Genomic DNA, 11,799 nt, shown 5'->3' with positions numbered 1-11,799 from the left:
TTTGTGTTGTACGATAGCCTTAAGGGCCCAGACACACACTTCTGCACAACGCATAATGCGTAAGCATAAGAAAATTGATTGGTCCATACACATGTGCATAAGAAAATAGACCAATCAATTTTCTTATGCTTACGCATTATGCGTTGGGCAAAAGTGTGTGCTCCCCGCTTGGAAATAGACCAATCAATTTTCTTATGCTACGCATTATGCGTTGTGCAGAAGTGTGTGCTCCCCGCTTAAAGATCAATCCAGACAAACTTGCATAGCGCATAAACATAAGCATAAGAGAATTGATTGATCCATATGCATGTGCATAAGGAAATAGACCAATCCGTTTCTTTATGCACCTATGCAAGTTTGTCTGGATAGACCTTAAAGCGGGGAGCACACACTTCTGCACAACGCATAATGCGTAAGGATAAGAAAATTGATTGGTCTATTTTCTTATGCACATGTGTATGGACCAATCAATTTTCTTATGCTTACGCATTATGCTCGTATCACACTAGCAATTGGCGATTGCATTTACGTTTGCGTCTACGTCTTTTGACCAATCAGAACGGAAATCGCGAATCGCAATCGCCAGCAGCTATTTTTTGATTGGTCTAGAGACGTAAATGCAAACATAGATGCAATCGCCAATCGCTAGTGTGATACGGGCATTATGCGTTATGCAGAAGTGTGTGCTCCCTGCTTAAAGCAGGGAGCACACACTTCTGCACAACGCGTAAAGGTGGAAGCACATAAAATTGCAGGAGCCATGAGCAAAACGCAGAAGCCATATGCGCATGCGCTATGGTATCTGCCTGTATTCTGCCCATGGCTGTGGCTTCTGAATTTTCAATCTACATAAACTATGCTTATGTATTTTTATGTAGATTGAAAATTCAGAAGCCATGGGCAGAATGCAGATACCATAGCGCATGCGCATATGAGTTCTGCATTTTGCTCATGGCTCTTGCAATTTTATGTGCTTCCACCTTAAAGGTGAAATTTCATGGGCAGTGAAAAGTAGCAGCAGATTGTACTGATTGGCTATAAAATAGAGAAGTTCTCGAGTTCCTAGAACTTCTCTATTTTGTAGCCAATCAGTACGATCTGCTGCTACTTTTCATTCAAAGACAGATATAAGGAAAACAAATTTAGAAAGGTTGACACCTAGTTTACATCGATCACTTGATACGCGTATTAAATAGTAAATAACTAGTAAATAAGTCTGATTATTGGCTGATCAGTTCAAATATACTATTTGATACGCGTATCAAGAGATCGGTGTAAACTAGGCCATTATCGACATCGAGGAAGTTCGCTTGTCACTGCAAGATTTCCTTAAGGAGGTTCGATGACTACAACAAAATGCAGAGAGTTTCATAAAATTTTAATATGTTGTTCTGGAATGCAAAATAGAATTATGTTAATTTATTAGGAATTTTTCACCGTCCCGTTTTGAAAAAAATCTACTCCAAAAATTTAAAAAGTACAATTTTTGGATTAGATTTTTTTCAAAACGGGACGGTGAAAAATTCCCCAAAAATTCACATAATTATATTTTGCATTCCAGAACAACATATTAAAATTTTATGAAACTGGCTGCATTTTTAACATAGGTTTTTATGGGAAATAACATATTGCATATACCTTCGGAATGAAATAAGTGCAAGAAAAAATGCAAATGATAAAGAAAAAAAAATTTGCACATGTAACTTAATAATTTACAAATAAATGAGCGAAAGAAAGGGGAAGGTTACCGCACATTTCGTAGAAAAATTAATTATTAAAGCATAAATTGCTTGATTTTTCGTCTGCTAAACTGTCATGGTCGTGAACGACGTGAACAGCAGCACGCATTATACACGCGGCGACCAATCAGAGCAATCCCCTTCATTCCCACTACTTCAAACGCTAGTGCGCTGTTTCCAGAACCCCCGCGTCCCACTACTCCCTCCGATGAAGCCATCGAACCTCCTTAAGGCCTTCACACATAAAATTCCGTAAGGACGTAAAACGTAAGCGTAAGAAAATCGATCAATCTCAATCGAGTATTTTCCCCTACTGGGGTTACGGACAGCACAATACTTGATTGGGATTGGTCGATTTTCTTACGCTTACGTTTTACGTCCTTACGCGATTTTATGTGTGAAGGCCTTAACGGGCAAGCGGACGGGTATCTGGATACCCGGTTATCTGGTTCTTTTTCCGAGCTCTAATATTTATTCAACAGTCAAAATAAACCGCCATCAAAAACGTCATATCCGGTTTGATGCCACGACGATTATTATGTCTTGTGTCTTGTTTCTCTTCGTATATTCAATGTTTGGTCCGTGAAGCGAATGGCAGATGGCAGGTGCATGTCGTGAGATTGATACGTGTTCGTTTTTCGGGAAAAATGAAGAGATCGCCGTTGAACAATGCTACGCACAGTGGCCGGCCGTATGGCGCGAAGCACACGCCGTACAATTGGAAGTCGCATGAGAACGCGAACAGTAGAGGTTATCAGACCACGGAGAGTAACAGTTACCAGCGTTTCCCTGTAAGTGGTGCAGAGTCGCAGCCTTGCGACGATAATTTCATCCCTCTGAACGTCAGCACGCCGATGACGCGGCACGAAAAGTATAATGCTGCTAGTCAGTATAGCCCTGCCGGTGAATGCAGCAGTCCAGGTAGTGGATGGTATAACAATTATAGGGGTAACTATCACGCCACGCCAAGATCGAACTGTAATAACCAGTACCCTGCCTACAAGCATTTCCCTAAGCAGTTCCACAGGCAAAAAAGAAAGGTAAGTGCTTGGCAGACTGAGAGATTGTGTCGAACAATGGAGATCCTTCTACATTGTGTGAGAGCATTTTAAGATCGGTATTATTAACAGTACAAGTTACTTGATCTTGTTTTACATCTTTTTAGAGTTACAGAGGAGCACATAGGCAAGTGAATGTATCGGTGTATGTAGACATAGATTCTTTTCTGGAAGATCCCTGGGAAGATCTAGTCAAAAATTTAAATGAGTCCAAAGATACGAGTAAAAGTGAAAGGCCTGAGAATGAATCCCCATTTAATTCAAAACTAGCCGATAGCGATTTGACAGAAAGATCTGGAAGCAAATTATCGAAGGAGACAAACTTGGATGATTTGCAGTGCAGTCAAGAATGTTCTGTAGACACGAGTTTTGAGATGCAGAATACAGATCTTAGTCAGATATCGAAAGTCAACAGCTTGGTAGAGTCAGAGGTAGGTGATGTCTGCTCCAGTCAAGATTTGCCAAATAAAAGCACATGCAGCAACAAGATTTGTGGAGTTGTGCAGGAGAAGAACGTTTATTTGAATGTATCCTTGATAGATACTGACCAGAAAGATATATAACAATAATGAAGAGCAAAGTGTGTTATAAAAGAAAATGCATTAAAATACATGAAAGTACATATGACTGTTGTACATATGGTCCTGTATTCTTGTATATAGATATTGTATATAAGTATAGCATCGTGGAATTAAATGTATTAAAAATTTTTACAAATATTCTTTTCTTGGAAGTATGTTAATAGTGTGATTATAGTATACGTGAGATACATTATCATCAGCTTGCAGATTATATTTCCATAATTTAGCTGTGAAAAATATGTAGAATTTATATTAATAATTATACAACGTGTGTAATTTTGTTGTACATATTAAGTCAGGTAAAAGGTAAACCTTAATTAATTAACACCAATTTCTCTTTAGCAAATTAAATTATTGTTTAGGAGGATCAAGTTATAAAACCGTACATGAAATTTGGAATCTTATACAAAAATGTGAAATTTGTTTATATTTTATATTTTCATTTTTAAGCTGAGTATACAAAAGCTACTTGAAATATTAATTTTGATATTCAAGCATACTTTGGATCAGTATCTTTTTAGAATACATATAGATATAGATATAGATATAGATATAGATATAGATTTATTTTATTTCAGCTATACAAAGCCATGAAATGGACTTGGTTTACAATATACCTTAAACACACTCATACCAACTTTTTTAACTTAACGCGTGACACTGTTAATTCCTTATTCCGTACTTTTTAATTTCCTCTAGAAAAACCATTCCTTAAACCCAACACGCCTAAACCTATTATTTGCACGTCAAACTCACAACCTAAACTCAGAAATACTTGACTTAGTCCACTTCGGCAGTATCAAGCCAAGAAACGGACATTATTCACCTATACACACACACATACCTTCTTACCGCTACGCGCAACAACTAATATTCTCTATATTTCTTTTATTTTTTTTATTTCTAAATTTTTTCCAAATCTTCTTTAGACTCATATCTCGCTTTGTTTCTAAAATAACCTTCCTTACATCCTAAAACTTATAAAACTTGAATTCTAAATCAATGCATATTCTCTATATACTTTATAATCAAAAACCTAATTCTCTCTTTTTCTTTATCCCTACCTTTACCTTAATATTACAACTATTTCCTGTTTTTTAACCACATCTTAATATATTAATAATTCTTTACCTTTACCTTCAAATATTAACGCAACTCTCTCATCTTACAATACATATAATAAAATTGACTAATAACAAAACTCTTGCTACCTAACTAATGCTATCCTATGTCCCCAGCCCTTCCAAACTCATCACACCTCCCTATATGCCCTTACCTCCTCTTTTTTTCTTCCAATATATTATCTTCCTAATCTTCCTGATCTTTTAAATTCATTTAACTCGAATAACTTCTGTGCTCCATTCCTCTTCCTTATTTGCCAAAATCCTCGACACTGAGAAATCCTCTCATTCGCTCCTAGTAAATTGCCTCCCAGTTCTTCTTCTCTGGTTTCCACCGAAGCAACATATATTTCCTCCTCGCACGTTCGTTCTCTAGTTATCTTCCCATGCCTCCTATCTACCGTTGCATAATTAATATATCTGGATTCGCCTCCGTGCCATCTAAAGATTCTAATATTTCCAGAAAACTGCTGCGTTTTTTTAAACTGTAACATTCATATCCTCCTATTTTTTCTCCTTCCGCATTTCCTTCTTCTTCTTCCTTTCCTTATCTCACCAAGCCTTGCGTGTCCTCTTACCTCTTTTTCCTATTTCCACCTTCTTTTACTTTTCTTTCTTACAACGCAGACAAGTTTCGCCAATCCTTGTTCCAGGAATACGCCAATAGCTTTTCTATACCTTTCTTCTTTTCATCTCATCTCTTCTTCATCGTTGGCTTAATCTTTCCTCAGCTATGCTTATCTTCTTTTACTTTCCATTTCCTAGAACACCTCTAGGCTCGCCCATCCTTGTGTCCTTTATTTCACCTTTCTTCTTTCCATCTCCATTGACCCGGAACTCTAGAGATTTTCGATTGCTTTTTCTTCTTCCTTCTTCGATAATCCTCTTCACATTTAATCCTCCCTTGTTTCGTATAGCCTCTTCTATAACAGCGCTTCTTTCACCTACCTCTTGTCCTCTCCTCTGTTTTCTATCCTTTACCTCTTTTTCCTCTTCTTATTCTTGATCCTATATTTCCTAGTCTAAAATTTGTCCCAATCTAAGATTTACATGTGTTCTGAGTTAAACCTGTCATCTTTTCAACTATCTTCTTAACCTATACTTAATTTACGGCCGAAGGCGGAGTTGCGTGATGGCCGCCGCGCCGTAGCGAACACATGCGTTTTAACCTAGCTAGAGACCGCGAAAGTTTAATTAATTTCGGGGGGTTTTTTAGCGGATACGGATAGTAGATTAGGGGTTTTCGAGGGGCTTATACGACTCTTAGGATAGCCAAGTCAAAGGGGGAAAAGAAAATTTCCCCCCGTGAAGGGGGGAATAAAGTCAAGCACAAATTCGGGAGAATTGACGATATACGAAAAGCGAGGGAACGACTTTCGATAAGTGATACAAAGAAATCAGCAATGGATGTCGTAGCGAACGAGTTAGTTAGCGAGAGGAAAAGAGCCGCAGAAGACGGTTCAAACGAAAATAGAGAAGAGGATACACAGGGACTCTCACAGAAGGATGGAGAATGGCAGACGGTAGGACAAAAAAAGATGGCGAAGGATAAGCGCGCCAAAATTCTATAAGAAATGTCTACTATGAAGATGGACAACAGGGAAGAAAGGAACAGCCAATCAGGTAACGATGACGTCAGCACGGAAGATTCAACGCACGAATCAGGAAACACTACCACGGAAGATTGCAGGTATGCATCAGCGAATGAGATGGAGATAGATATGGAGGTGATGCAACACGCGAATACCACGTGTAACGTGTTGAATCGAATTCGGGTGTGAAAATTAAACAAAATACGGGTATGGAGGAAAATAGCAAAGCCATGGAGAGGACGGCACGAGAGGAATATATGAATCGTGCAGGCGTACTAGAAAGAATCAGTGAATTGGACGCGTCTGAACTGGCAAACCAGAAGCAGGTTAAATTCAAAGAAGGGACCAATATTACATATAGATTAGTACTTAAACTGAATAAAGATAGAGTACAGACAAAAAAAGGTAAGAATCGATTTAAAATTTGGAAAATAGCAACAAGGAAAAAATATTCCCAAAAGATATTATTATGTTATCACATACAACGGCTATATGTAAATTTAACAATTGTAATAATGCAAATATTTGTTTAGAAGGAATCAATAACCTTACAGAGGAGACAGGATTATCGGCAGAAATCGACCAAAGGGGATCGAAATTTGTCGGGGTGATCACCGACTGGGGAGATAGCATTTCAGATTTATGGGATTCAATGGATGACCACGATGATGTTCTAAAAATCGGAAGGATGTATAGGAAAAAGTGGGATAAAGAAAAGAAGATTCTGACGAAAGAGGATACAGGAAATCTAATAATCACATTTATGGGTGATAAAGTCCGGAAAAGTCTTGATCTATTTGGACGTAGAACAGCAATAAAAGTTAGACCGTTCATAGCATCGGTCAAACAATGTTTTAAGTGTTTTAGATTCGGCCACATAAAAGCTCTGTGCAAGAGTGAAGAGAGATGCATAATATGTGGAGATCTGGCACATGGAAACTGCACGAGAGATACAAAATGCAGAAATTGCGGAGGCAACCACAGATCTACATGGAGAATGTGCAGAGAATACGAGAAAAAAAAAAATATAAATCTTGCAATGGGACTTAATAATGTATCTCGTAGGGAAGCAGAAAGAATACTGGCTGGGAAAGAACAAGACAAAGCACAAGAACAAACATATGATAGATATGAAACACCGGCTCAATGGCCAAAACTTTCTCAACCAAGAAAAGAGATGGAAGGAAGATGGGAAGAATCACAGACATCTAGAAAACTAATAACATATGAAGAAGATAGGGAGGATAGATACAGGAAGAAAACTAATACATATAAAGACAAGTTAGCGACACAGAAGAATAAACAAGAAAATTACTATAAACAATTCGACAACAGAAGAGAAGAAATTACAAAGGATAAAAGAGGAATAGCCCTAAAACAAGTGAAAAAACAACCAGGATGGGATAAAGAAACATCAGAGGAAGAATCGGACAATAATACTCCAGAGGAAGAAAGACAAGGCCAGAGGGAAGAAGAAGTAAATATTCCAGTAGGCCTGAACAGAGATCGAGATATCATTACAAGTCTAGCAGCGAAATTAATATATTATACTAATCAAGACTGGGAATTTAGAAGAATTATACAGGAAATGATCCAAGGATCAGAAAAAAAGGAAATAAGAAATCAGGGAGATAAATATAAGATCAAACAAGACATATTACAAAAGAAAAAAGAATTAGAACTAGAGGAAAAAATTAGAAAACAAAGAATGATAGTTAGCGATATGAAAAGAGATTTCAGAAGAGATCAAGAGCAACAGATAGCGCGTGTAAGAGTTCGATCGGACTCTTTACAGCGCTAACAAGATTTTGGTAAATTCAATCTAAAAATAGTTAATTGGAATTGCAGAGGATTTCATGGTAAGAAAAATGAGATAATAAAAAGAGCACAAGAATATGATATAATTATATTTACAGAAACAAAGTGTAATAAAAATAACATTTATATACCAGGATTTAAATCGTACTGTAAATTAAGTAGAGGTAATAGTGGAGGAGTTGCAATTAGTATTAAAGAAAATATAGAATTTGAAATCATAAATGGTTGGCAAAAAATAAATGATATTTTTGATATTATAGGTGTAAGACTTATCAATACAAAAGAAAAATTCAATATTGTTGCAATATATAGAGAAGACCGGGAGAAATAACAGATAAAATATGGAAAGACATATTCAAATTTAAAACTAAAAACTTAGAGAATATTATTGCAGGAGATTTTAATGCACACTATACATTATGGAATTGCTATGATATAGACAAACAAGGAGAATACTTATATGAAAACATGTATGATAATGAATATATATGTGTCAATCTAAATACATTAACAAGAGTGGGAGCAATAGGACAACATTCAAATAATTTAGATTTATTTTTTGCCACCTCAAGAATATGTGATGATATTGAATATGAACAAATTAATGACACTTGGGATTCAGACCATCATCCAGTAGAAATACGGTTAACAACAGAAATAGAAAGCTACATGAAGAAAACGAATAGATTTTCTACTAAAAAAACAAGATGGATAGAGTACAAATATAAAATGGAACAAATAATTAAGGACAACATAGAAGAATATAAAGAGACTTTATTGGGAAATAAGATCAACAAGGAAGAAAAATATTCAGCTTTTATCAAGGTAATTAAAACAACGATCGAAAACATCACGGAAGATGGAAGAAAAACAAGAGATCAGAATAAAAAAGAGGAACAGAATAAAAGAATGACGGGAGAAAAATTTAGAGGAAGAAAAGTTATATGGTGGGATATGGATTGTGATGAAGCAATAACAAGAAGACAAAGAGCGTTAAATAATTAAAAAAAAAAGAAGGATTTTCATTCAGTAGAATACAACAAGAGAAAAGCGGAGGCAAAGAAGATTATTAATACAAAAAAAAGAGAAAGTTTTGATAAATTCTGTGCATCAATTAACAGATTTACGAGTCAGACATATGTATAGAAAATAAGAATTTTTAAAAATGTTAAAAAGAAGATAAATTGGAACAGTTGGACGAACAAAAATAGAGAAAAAGAAATTAGAAAAGAAATTGATAAACTAGCACCACCAAGTGTTCAAGTAGAAATGTTGGACCAGGAAGGAGTATACAATACGAAAGACAGCTTAGAAGATAAGTTTACAAAAGAATAATTAAAAAGAGCACTACAAATGATTAAGAACAATTTGGCACCAGGAAGAGACGGAATAGAATATAGTATGCTGAAGGATTTAACTGAAGAGATGGAGGAGGTGATGCTAGAAATATGTAATGAAGTATGGACAACGGACTGGTTCCCGGAAGACTGGAGGAAATATCAGACGATGTTCATTGACAAAGCTGGAAAAGAAAAAGTCAGGCCAATTGCACTGTCATCCTGTGTAGGAAAAGTTATGGAAAGGATGGTGAACGAGCGAATGGTCTGGTGGGCGGAACGAATTAACAAGCTAGCGAGAGACCAGAATGGATTTAGGAGAGGCAGGTCATGCGCAGAAAATTTGGTCAGGTTAACAACAGATATAAGGAACGGTATTTATACAAATCAATATGTTTTGGCAGCCTTCTTAGATGTTTCCTCAGCATACGATAATGTAATATATAGTATATTAATGACAATTTTAAAGAAACTTAAATGTCCGGTAAATATTAGAAAGTATATAGGTAAATGGCTATATTATAGAGACACGGAATTTATTATTAATGGTCAGGAATCAGAATATAGAAGAGTATATAAAGGATTACCTCAGGGAGCTGTACTTAGTCCATTATTGTATGCGCTTTACACATATAATGTAACTAACAAAGAACAGATAGAATACGAATCAGTGCAATTTGCAGATGATATAGCAGCATATGACAAAGGTCATAATAGGGATAATAATAAACGAATATTGGAAAAGGCTGTGAATAGTATTAGCGAACAACTTACAGAGTTAGGACTTCAATTAGAACCAAAGAAAACAGTATTAGTACAATTTTCGAGACACGGTGGATGTGATAATACTTATATAAAATTAAAAAATACGAGAATATATGCACAATCAGAAACAAAGTTTTTAGGAATATGGTTAGATACTAAGTTAGAATTTATAAAACAGGTACAAGAAGTAAAAGGTAAAGTTAGTAAAGCAAATTCGTTAATGGTATACTTGAATAAGAAATCGAAAGGTATGGAAGTTAACACAGCATTAGTGTTATATAAAAGTTTGATTAGATCAATTACAGATTATGGGAATTTTGTATATTTCCCGAAAAAAGAAAATCAGAAATTAAAAATGGAAAGAACTCAAAATTTAGGAATTTGAACAGCGCTAGGGTATAGAAATAGTACTCCAAATAATGTGATAATAGCGGAAGCAAAAGTAACCTTACTCAGGGATAGAGCAGAATTATTAGCTAGGAATTTTTTAAGTAAGATTAGTATTTACGGAGAGGAGGATTTATGTACAAAGATAGAAGAGTTAGTTCAAAACAAAGACTATGCTAGATATAGACAACCATTACACCAAAGAAGTATAATAGGAGAAGCATAGAGAAGAATAAAATGGTGTAGAAAGAAAATGGGGCAAGAAGAAAATTTGAAATATTTGATATGGAATATGATATGGTTACGCAACAAATAAATATAGATTTAAGTATAGAATATTATCGGAAGAAAAAAGGAGTGACGGATGCTCAATTATTGGAGAAAATTAAAACAACTCATGGCATGGACGAAGGATTTACGGTAATCTATACAGATGGATTCAAGAAAAGAAGGGGCAAATCATTAGGCGCTAGTGTGGTAATAGAAGAACAAGAAGTGGCATATAATATTAGCATATCGAAGAATTGTTCTACTTTCACCGCAGAAGCCATAGCAATAAAAGCAGTTTTAGAAATTATGGAGAATAAAGCGGACAGCAGACCAAGGGATATAGCAGTTTTAACAGATGCCAGAGCAGTATTACAAGCAATACGTAATAACCATTTAAGTGTATACAAAAACAGGTATATCAATGAAATAAGAGAAAGACACTTTAGACTCTGCAAAGAAAAAAAGAAGAAGATAGTCTACGTGTGGATTCCATCACACGTAGGGATAAGTGGCAATGAGATGGCGGACAAATTGGCAAAGGAGGCGGCAGAAGAGGAAGCAGATGACCATATAGAAGTATCATTTCTAGATTTCCGACAGAAATTCAGAAAGGAAATTTGGAATAAAACACAAGATTTCTTAGTTAAAGATGCCAGATTTAAAGGAATCTATTATTTTAAAAACTTCTACAACAGAAAAAAGAAGAAGCCATGGTTCCATGGAAAGAATGAAGAAAAATACTTTATAACGTTGATTAACCGACTGAGGAGTAATCACTACAACGTCAACGAGTCACTAGCAAGAAAGGGGTACATAGATGACGCCAGATGCGAATGTGGCAACCAGAGAGAAACCTGAGAGCGGCCATCCGGCTTCGGGGGACGTCTGTCCTAATCTGCCTTCTGAGAAAGTGGACGTCAACTACGGCGTTACGCTCGGTAACGATCAGAGAGGACTCGGGTAACGATACATGGGTTCGTATCCATGCTATGGTTCGTGTCCGAACTACTCAGAAGGAGGGGATATATGCTGGTCGCGCAAGCCTTTCCTCTGTCCGTGTACGCTAGGCCCTCGGCAAGCTTCGAGCGGGGAGAGAAGGGCAGACATACGATCTGCTATCTCTCTTGAGCT

General features: G+C 36.2%; 3 protein-coding genes across 3 annotated transcripts; all 3 read left to right on the top strand.

Annotated features, from left to right (window-relative positions):
- Positions 1-2,297: 2,297 nt before the first annotated feature.
- LOC112461714 lies at positions 2,298-3,516 on the top strand. Its single transcript, XM_025027057.1, has 2 exons — positions 2,298-2,779; positions 2,905-3,516. Exons 1-2 carry the CDS (start codon positions 2,387-2,389, stop codon positions 3,358-3,360), a joined length of 849 nt encoding a protein of 282 aa, XP_024882825.1. The 5' UTR covers positions 2,298-2,386; the 3' UTR covers positions 3,361-3,516.
- A 424-nt stretch (positions 3,517-3,940) lies between these two features.
- On the top strand, positions 3,941-7,906 carry LOC112461716. The gene is made up of 2 exons (XM_025027059.1): positions 3,941-6,496; positions 6,625-7,906. Exons 1-2 carry the CDS (start codon positions 6,301-6,303, stop codon positions 7,890-7,892), a joined length of 1,464 nt encoding a protein of 487 aa, XP_024882827.1. The 5' UTR covers positions 3,941-6,300; the 3' UTR covers positions 7,893-7,906.
- A 1,356-nt stretch (positions 7,907-9,262) lies between these two features.
- On the top strand, positions 9,263-11,526 carry LOC112461711. The gene is made up of 4 exons (XM_025027049.1): positions 9,263-9,597; positions 9,772-10,054; positions 10,190-10,259; positions 10,721-11,526. Exons 1-4 carry the CDS (start codon positions 9,263-9,265, stop codon positions 11,524-11,526), a joined length of 1,494 nt encoding a protein of 497 aa, XP_024882817.1.
- Positions 11,527-11,799: the final 273 nt, after the last annotated feature.

This window comes from Temnothorax curvispinosus, unplaced genomic scaffold, assembly GCF_003070985.1.
Source record: "Temnothorax curvispinosus isolate PA1 unplaced genomic scaffold, ASM307098v1 QBEX01011678.1, whole genome shotgun sequence".
NCBI lineage: Eukaryota > Metazoa > Arthropoda > Insecta > Hymenoptera > Formicidae > Temnothorax > Temnothorax curvispinosus.
Note: the sequence above shows the minus strand (reverse complement) of the source record. Positions and strands in the feature narration are given on the sequence as shown.

Bases quoted from the DNA above. Each gene is read 5' to 3' on its own strand.
- LOC112461714 (XM_025027057.1), top strand. From the start codon at position 2,387: ATGAAGAGATCGCCGTTGAACAATGCTACGCACAGTGGCCGGCCGTAT. The intron at 2,780-2,904 runs GTAAGTGCTTGG...ACATCTTTTTAG, and splicing joins TCCACAGGCAAAAAAGAAAG to AGTTACAGAGGAGCACATAG.
- LOC112461716 (XM_025027059.1), top strand. From the start codon at position 6,301: ATGGAGGAAAATAGCAAAGCCATGGAGAGGACGGCACGAGAGGAATAT. The intron at 6,497-6,624 runs GTAAGAATCGAT...ATATTTGTTTAG, and splicing joins TAGAGTACAGACAAAAAAAG to AAGGAATCAATAACCTTACA.
- LOC112461711 (XM_025027049.1), top strand. From the start codon at position 9,263: ATGATTAAGAACAATTTGGCACCAGGAAGAGACGGAATAGAATATAGT. The intron at 9,598-9,771 runs GTTAACAACAGA...GCTATATTATAG, and splicing joins TGCGCAGAAAATTTGGTCAG to AGACACGGAATTTATTATTA. The intron at 10,055-10,189 runs GTATTAGTACAA...TTTATAAAACAG, and splicing joins AATTAGAACCAAAGAAAACA to GTACAAGAAGTAAAAGGTAA.